Raw genomic sequence first — 8386 nt, forward strand, 5'->3', positions numbered from 1 at the left:
CGTTGTTTTTATAGATCTTATTGTTCTTTAACTGATCTGGGAGAGTTGTCCCGTCTTCATTGAGAGGAAAGATATATTTATATGAAATGCCTCCAGTCAGATCAAAGTTGACTAGGTACCTGATCCATTATTATTCATTTACAGAAATGATGAATAGTAAAGATCATGACTTATTTAGTATTCATGTTTATTTTATAGAATGAATCGAATAGTGATAGTTTTATATAAAAAGAAGAAGAATATATTTTATTTAATAAAGATTTAAATTATTATCTTTTATCAATTTTAATATACTTCTTTTAGTTGTGATTATTCAATGTCCGTTATGATCAGACTCTGTTCTACAACATAATCCCCTCCCAGGTATAACTAATACCGTCTAGATCTTTTAGAATTTATATTGCCATTTACTTTATTACTACTTGTTGTAGAAGAGTGGCTGTTTTCATTAAGATCTGTTCTGGTCTTTCGTTTGCCTGTATGAGAAGTATTTATTAACTTCACGTTATTAGATTTTCCTTTATTATTTTGAAGGTCATATCTATATTTAATATCTTCAGGAACTATACCAACTCTTTGCCAATATTCAGTAATGAATTTAGGATCGGTAAAGTTAGAGGCAGGCTCCCAGGTATCATCGCTCTTATCATAGCCTTTCCATCTGCACTTATAAAGATATTTGCCCTTAAGCTTTTTATGTGCTAAGATGGCTTCTACCTGATAGAATTTATCTGTTGATATAACTTCATCTTGTGAGATGAGTTTTAATGCAGAAGGTGGGTGGTTTTTAGATAACAATTCACCCATTTCATCTTCTAGTACATACGATCCTCCTTGAGTAATTCTTTTTACTTTATAAGGTCCTTCATAGTTAGGATCTAACTTATTGGTTTTAATATTTACTTTTACCATTACATAGCTATTTTCAGGGATCGTAATTAGTTTATGTGACGCATCAAACTTTTCCTTCTGATTGTTTGTGATTATTTTTGTACGTTCATATATGGCAGGGAATACAATCTCCGTCATTCTTTTTATATTGAGAAGGAGTTGTTTATTTATTTCTTCTTTAGTTGCCTTATTTTTTTCTTTGCTAAAATCTTCAAAGTCATTCATGTTACGACCGTACATTAAAGTGAAGGGTGGCGTCTTAGTACGTTCATTATGTTTACCATTCAAGTAGAGTTGTGTAGAAGGAACATATAAATCCCAGTCTGCTTTAGCACCCTCGATTTGTTTCTTTATTGCATTTACAGCAGTTTGTACCCAACGTTCACTTACTCCATTAGCTCTGGGATGATAACTAGATATGAGTCTATGGTCATAACCAGCATTTTCAGCAAGTAATTGCATAAGCTCATTTACAAATTCACCACCATTATCAGATTGGAGTACACGAGGAAAACCATAATTAGAGAATACATCGATTAATGTCTTTACAATCGTCATAGACTGTTTATCAGGGATAGGTTTCAATATGCAGTAACGTGTAGCAATGTCAACCATAATCAATAAGTAATTGTTGCCATTCAAGGAAGTTTTCATGGGACCAGCTAAGTCAATGCCCCAACTATCTCCAGGTAATGTGGCAGTAATGGGTCTTAGAGGATTATAACCCTTTTTGATTATGTTAAATTGTTGGCATGAAATACAACTCTTAACAAGTTCTACGGCTTCATTTTTCAGATTGGACCAATAGATACCTTTACGTTTTAAGGCATGGTAAATTGCATCAGAACCAAAATGTCCTTTAATATGCTCACGTAGAAGAAGTAGTTTACGTTCTTCTGGATCCGGAGGTGTCATGTATTCACCTTTGTCTTCACTGGGTAGTTTTACTGCTGCTCTATTCAAAAGATGAGACTTATCCCCTCCCAGTTCATTGACAGGATCTTCAATTTCATATAGACGAGAAAGTGTGTCAGGGAGAATATTATCTACACCTGGTAAATGAACGACTTTAAAATCATATTGGAGTAGTGTATCGAACCAATTTATGAGCATAGCGTTAGCAATCTTTTGCGTATGAAGATAAGTGAGTGCCTTATGATCCGTATACAGGGTAAATTTGTTTCCCCATAAATACTTATGGAACCTCTTCAGAGCATATACAACTGCTAATAATTCTCGCTTAGTAGCTGAATAGTTACGTTCACTTTTAGATAAAGTTTTAGCTATCATAGAGATATAGTGTACTTTCCCATTTATCTTTTGATACAGAATGACACCTATACCAACGTTAGAGGCATCGGTAGCGACATAGAAAGGTTGATTCATATCAGGGTATGAAAGAATTATATTTTCTAACAATACTTTCTTTAAGTTGTCAAAACATTGTTGGTGCTTATCATTCCATAACTTAATCAATGATTTTTCATTTCTTAAGGCATCCAATGGAGCTAATAATGCAGATGCTTTAGGAATATGAGGACGAAAATAATTTATGAGTCCACAGTATCTCATTATATCCTTTCCAGTCTTGGGGACAGGAAACTCTTGCACATTAGCAACTTTACGAAGGTCAAGAGAAACACCTTTAGGAGATATTCTGAAACCAAGTAAATTAATTTTGCGTTGAAAGAATGTACATTTATCTGGATTTAACTTGAGATTTACTTTAGTAAGTTTATCGATTACTTGCTTCAAGTGTTGCTTATGCTCTTCAATGGAAGTAGATGCTACAACTATGTCATCAACAAAACATTTAGCAAAGGACATGTTTTCTAATGCGATGCTCATAGTTCTCTGCATTACACTGGATACATGCTTTAAACCAAAAGGAGTACCAACAGGTATATACTGTACAGAGTTCCAAGAGAAAGCTAATTTGTGTGCATGCTCTTCATTCATTTTTAAAGAGTTAAAAGCAGATTTAAGGTCCAAAGTGGAATATACAGTTGCTCCTTTCAATTCCTCAAATAATTCAGAAATTTTAGGTAAGGGCATTCTGTCAATTGACTTTAGAAGAGCATTAACATGTCTGGGATCATGGCACACACGGTAACCAGTTACTTCACCCTTAGCATTGGTCTTCTTTACTACAGTCAAAGCTGAGTTCCACTCGGTGTTAGCAGGAGCTCTCTTGATTACACCATTCTCCAGCCATTCATCTATCTGATCTTGTACTATCTTATGATATGCTAAAGGCACAGGATATGGACGTCGATAAGATGTGACACCTTCAGGAGTTTCAATCGAGACAACAGATTCCGGTATAGTACAAAAGGAACCTTTAGGTATTGCTTGATTTAATTGGATTAATGGTTTAATGTAGTTTAATGCTTGTTGATGTTCATTAGATGAACCAGCGGGGCAGTTCTCTAATTCAGACATCTCATCATCAACTTTATTCAAGAGTTCACTAAAGTCATTGAATTTATGCTCAGGTACTTTGGAATTGTCTAAAGATACTTTACTATCATCCCATTTGTAAGGAAGACCAGTAAGACCAATACCAAGTTTACTCATAAAATCAGTACCAATACTCATATCATGATCATTTGTTAAATTCATTACTTCAAAGGTATGATTAAAACTTTTTCCATTACACTTAATGTTTACTTCAGTTAAACCAATTCTCTTAGTAGTAGAGTCAGAGTCAGCTAACTTTATGACATTATTATTTTTAGGAGGAATAATTAAAAAATTATTTTGGAAACAAAATTTTTTATTTATAGAGGAAAAATTTGCTCCCGTATCCAAAATTGTGATGGCTTTTCTATTGTTTACAAGTATAGGAAAAGTTATAGAATTATCATTAGTACTTTTAAAGTCTCGAGTAACTATTAATTCTTTTTCTTTTTTAGACTTACAGTCAAGTGCCATACGGTTGAGAGGGCTGTTTATCTCACATTCATCCTCTTCATCGGATACATTATTTTCAGTTCTTACGGCCATTCGGTTTATATGTACAACATTGTCCTTATTATTGCTATTATTATTCTTAGCATCTAAGAACTCTTTGCACTTATGACCTTGGAACCAATCCTTGCGGCAGTAAGTACATGGCTTGGGCTTATACTTTCCCTTATTTGCCAGAGGTGTCTTGAACTTGTTGGCCAATACTTTATTAGTTCCAAAAGGAGCTTTACTAGTATTACCAGCATTATGAGGTGTACGTTCATCATCGTTCATAGGACGAGCACGTTTATGGGGAGTCTTGGCAGCAAAAGCAGAATCTTCACCAGAGGCAAGTACCAAGTCGATGATTTGAGTTATCGAGCTAGGTAAGCGAGAACCAAAGTGAGAGGATATCGCTAGTTGCGCGACAGACTTGACAGATGCTTTTAATGAAGCAAAATAGGTAACAGCCAGGAGAGTGCTGTCTTCCATACCAGCTTCACGACGCATCTTTTGGAAACGGTTAGAGTATTCCCTATTACTCTCGTAAGTGCCTTGACACATGGAACCGACTTCAACCATCAGTAAGAACTTGCGGTAAGGGGTGTCGAAATGATCCAAGATCATAGGGCGGACTTGCTTCCAAGAGAGAGATTTTTCTAACAGTGCTTCCCTGCACCAAGAGACTTGCTCAGGGTTCATGCAAAGCGGCAGCAAACGTTCCCAATTAGAGTTGAGGGCTTGACCATGAGCGCGCAAGACAGTTTCAAAGGTGTTGCAAAAATCATACGCACTGTCGTAGCACTCAGCCTTCTTTCTCCAAATTGCATCACCTTTTAATTGCAGCGTAGGCAGATCATTTGGTACAACCAGACGAAGAGAATGATTATTGGGACCATCAACAGGGGGTTTCACCTCTTCAAACATGGCAGTGAACGACTTGAGAGCCTCCTTTGCTCTATTAACCTTTTCTTCGCACTCTTTGAACTTTTGATGTGCAATAAGAGCAGCAGCAGGGTCAGAATCATCTTCATTAAGAACCATATATTCCATAAAGTACAATTTGGCCTGGTTCTTGAGATTTTCAATGATACGAAGCTTGCGACTTACAATATCACCAGTGGATTCAGTTACCTTAGGAGTGAGTGTAGCAGTATCAGTATCCATGGGAGTGGGTTCAGAAGCATACTTGCTAGCCATAGTTCCTTGGGGTTCAGACATAGGAGAAGAAAGATCAGAGATCATAGAACCTTGACTTTCAGGGGTGCTTGTGGCAATGGGATCAACCATGGAGTTTTCTTGAGCAGTAGACATATTTGTGATAAAGCTTTGAATTCAAAAAGTAAAATGTTATGTTCTGGTAAAGTAAAAGAAATAACAAAGATAAACCAAAAGAATACTTTTTGAGACTGAACTTTATTTAAGACAATCTTGATTGTTAAAAAGAAAACATTACAAAGTCTACTATTTATATTCTTCTATCAGTTGGCGGGTAAATGAGTAGTTATGAGCGTAGATCCAATCATTGACACGTTTGATTGAATAGTGATCACTGAATCGATTATGAAAATTTTTAATTCGTTGTTTTTATAGATCTTTTTGTTCTTTAACTGATCTGGGGGAGTTGTCCCGTCTTCATTGAGAAGAAAGATATACAGTGGGTCAAAAAACTGCACCAACGCAACTCAGTTTTTCGGAAATACCAGTATAGCTCTGTCAGTTTAAAAGTAAACATTACGAAACTTGGAACAAAACGAGTTACTACTGTTACTATTTATTGACAAAAGTTTCAAGGTCAGATGCGGAGTATTGATTTAAAGAGCACTCAGCAAAAAGAGGAGGTCGGTTGGTGCAGTTTTTTGACTTTTAAAATGAAAAGGTATTTGATATCATATGTCCGGACTGAGACTATTCCAGCAAATTTAATCGAATTTTGCTGATGCTTAGTCACACTGGGGACCTGAAAATAAAGTTTTTTTTGCAATTGTTTTCTTTTTTTTTCTTTCCTGCTTTACCCAAACCCATTGTACATCGTCAGTATCTATCCATTATTAGAAATGCCCAAAAAGCTTCCATCCGATATTCAAAACAGTATCAAAGTATTATTAGAGAACAGTGTTGATCCTGCAGTCATTGGGAAACGAGTTGGAGTGCATAGAAATACCGTCAATAGGTATGCAAATAAGTGGATACACGATAGAATACGTAAAAGAGGAGGTAGACCGAGCATTGTGGCAGAGTCAACACGTCCATACATCAAGAGACAAGTGCTCACAGGTTGTTGGAAGACTGTCAAGGATGTGCAAATGAAGTTGGAGGAGCTTGGACACCCTATGTCGTATCAATCGGCAATTAATGTCTTACATTCAGTTGAAATTTATGCTGAGATCAAAAAGAAAAAGCCATTATTGACTGAAAAGCACAAGAAGGCTCGATTAGTATGGGCTAAAAAGCATCAATATTGGACAGTACATGATTGGCGACGTGTCATCTTTTCTGATGAGACGAAAATCAACATTTGGGGCTCTGATGGTTGCAAGTATTACTGGAAAAGAAAATGTGATCATTTACAGCCTCAGCATATCGACGTTACTGTGAAGCATGGAGGCGGTGGTCTCATGTTAGGGAGTTGTATAACCAGCGAAGGACCTGGATACGCATGTCAGATCTATGATGACACCATGAATTCAGAGGAATACCAAGAAATCCTTGGTACAAGTCTAAAAGACACTATGGAGTACTATGGTCTGAACTGGGAAACGTCGGTATTTCAGCACGATAATGATCCCAAACATCGATCAAAGTCCACAACACAATGGATGAAGGATAGTGGCATGATTTACATTGACGATTGGCCATCACAAAGTCCAGATCTTAATCCTATTGAACATATATGGCATCACTTGAAGTTAAAGCTGAGCATGTATGATAATAGGGCGACCAGCATCCATGAATTGTGGCAAAGAATCGAAAATGAATGGAATTCGTTTACTAAGGAACAATGCATCAAATATATACACAGTATGCCAGACAGAATGCAAGCAGTCTTAGCAAAGAAGGGTGGATCCACTAATATTAAAAAAGTCAAAAAACTGCACCAACCGACCTCCTCTTTTTGCTGAGTGCTCTTTAAATCAATACTCCGCATCTGACCTTGAAACTTTTGTCAATAAATAGTAACAGTAGTAACTCGTTTTGTTCCAAGTTTCGTAATGTTTACTTTTAAACTGACAGAGCTATACTGGTATTTCCGAAAAACTGAGTTGCGTTGGTGCAGTTTTTTGACCCACTGTATTTATATGAAATGCCTGCAGTCAGATCAAAGTTGATTAGGTACCTGATCCATTATTATTCATTTACAGAAATGATGAATAGTAAAGATCATGACTTATTTAGTATTCATGTTTACTTCATAGAATGAATCTAATAGTGATAGTTTTATATAAAAAAGAAGAAGAATATATTTTATTTAATAAAGATTTAGATTATTATCTTTTATCAATTTTAATATACTTCTTTTAGTTGTGATTATTCAATGTCCGTTATGATCAGACTCTGTTTTACAACAGGGGCCACATATTTTAAAAGCGAAATGAATTAAAATAAGTTTATTTAATATCCAATATACAAGCCATCAGCCTCAATAACTGCACGACATCGATCGGGCATACTTTTAATAAACCTTTGGCATTCTTCAGCCGTGATTTGGTACCAAGTGTGTCCTATACGATCCCATAGCTCATGTATACCACATGGAGGGCAGTCATAATTTTTAAACAGCCGTCTTTTAAGTAATTGCCACATGTTTTCAATTGGGTTCAAGTCCGGTGATTGTGGTGGCCATTTCATTACATAAAACTCTTGCTCATTTAGCCATTTTGATACGACTTTAGCTGTATGTTTGGGGTCGTTGTCCTGCATAAAGATAAATTTACTCGTAGATTTTCCACTTTCTTCCATATACCAGGCCAAAGACTTCATCAAGTCATCTTGTAAAACCTCCAAATAAACGTCCTTTGTCATGTTCTTGCCCACATCCACAATATAGCCTGGACCGTACCAGCTAATGCAGCTCCATACCATTATAGAGCCTCCTCCATGCTTCACTGTCTCACAAACCTGGTGCTTTTTTAACGGTTGGCCTGGCACTTTCCATGCATAAGACTTCCCGTCGGACCCAAAACGGTTGACTTTGGCTTCGTCAGACCATATGATGTTCATCCAATCGTTTACTGTCCAGTCAATGTGCTGACGAGCCCATTGGAGCCTCTTCTTTCTATTTCTTTCATTAATTAAAGGTTTCTTTGGCCTGACAAATGAGACCAAACCAGCATCTCTTAACGCTCTACGTACAGTATTTACAGAAACTGACTTGCCCAAGTTCTGCTCTAACGACTGCTGTGGTTGTACAGCATTTTCGAGACCATCTACTGTTACAGCACGAACGAGATGCTGCTGTTCCCGCTTAGTGAGCGCTTTTGGCCTACCACCTTTGTCAATTCGAGCAGGCAAGCCTAACTCCAAACGAATTTTATGAACAGTAGAG

General features: G+C 36.6%; 3 protein-coding genes across 3 annotated transcripts; 1 reads left to right on the top strand and 2 right to left on the bottom strand.

The window, feature by feature from the left end:
* Positions 1-261: 261 nt before the first annotated feature.
* RO3G_17398 (uncharacterized protein) lies at positions 262-5154 on the bottom strand (the record flags this gene model as incomplete). Its single annotated transcript, XM_067671982.1, has 3 exons — positions 262-273; positions 412-476; positions 570-5154. 3 exons carry the CDS (start codon positions 5152-5154, stop codon positions 262-264), a joined length of 4662 nt encoding a protein of 1553 aa, XP_067528083.1.
* Positions 5155-5897: 743 nt separating this feature from the next.
* Positions 5898-6973, top strand: RO3G_17399 (uncharacterized protein; the record flags this gene model as incomplete). The annotated part of the gene is made up of 2 exons (XM_067671983.1): positions 5898-6763; positions 6925-6973. The coding sequence occupies 2 exons, from the start codon at positions 5898-5900 to the stop codon at positions 6971-6973; spliced, it is 915 nt and encodes a 304-aa protein (XP_067528084.1).
* A 479-nt stretch (positions 6974-7452) lies between these two features.
* Positions 7453-8358, bottom strand: RO3G_17400 (uncharacterized protein; the record flags this gene model as incomplete). Its single annotated transcript, XM_067671984.1, has 1 exon — positions 7453-8358. A coding segment is annotated over one exon (906 nt), but the record flags the coding sequence as incomplete, so codon positions are not given.
* Between the last annotated feature and the right edge of the window lie 28 nt (positions 8359-8386).

Source organism: Rhizopus delemar, genomic scaffold, assembly GCF_000149305.1.
Source record: "Rhizopus delemar RA 99-880 supercont3.55 genomic scaffold, whole genome shotgun sequence".
NCBI classification, from domain to species: domain Eukaryota; kingdom Fungi; phylum Mucoromycota; class Mucoromycetes; order Mucorales; family Rhizopodaceae; genus Rhizopus; species Rhizopus delemar.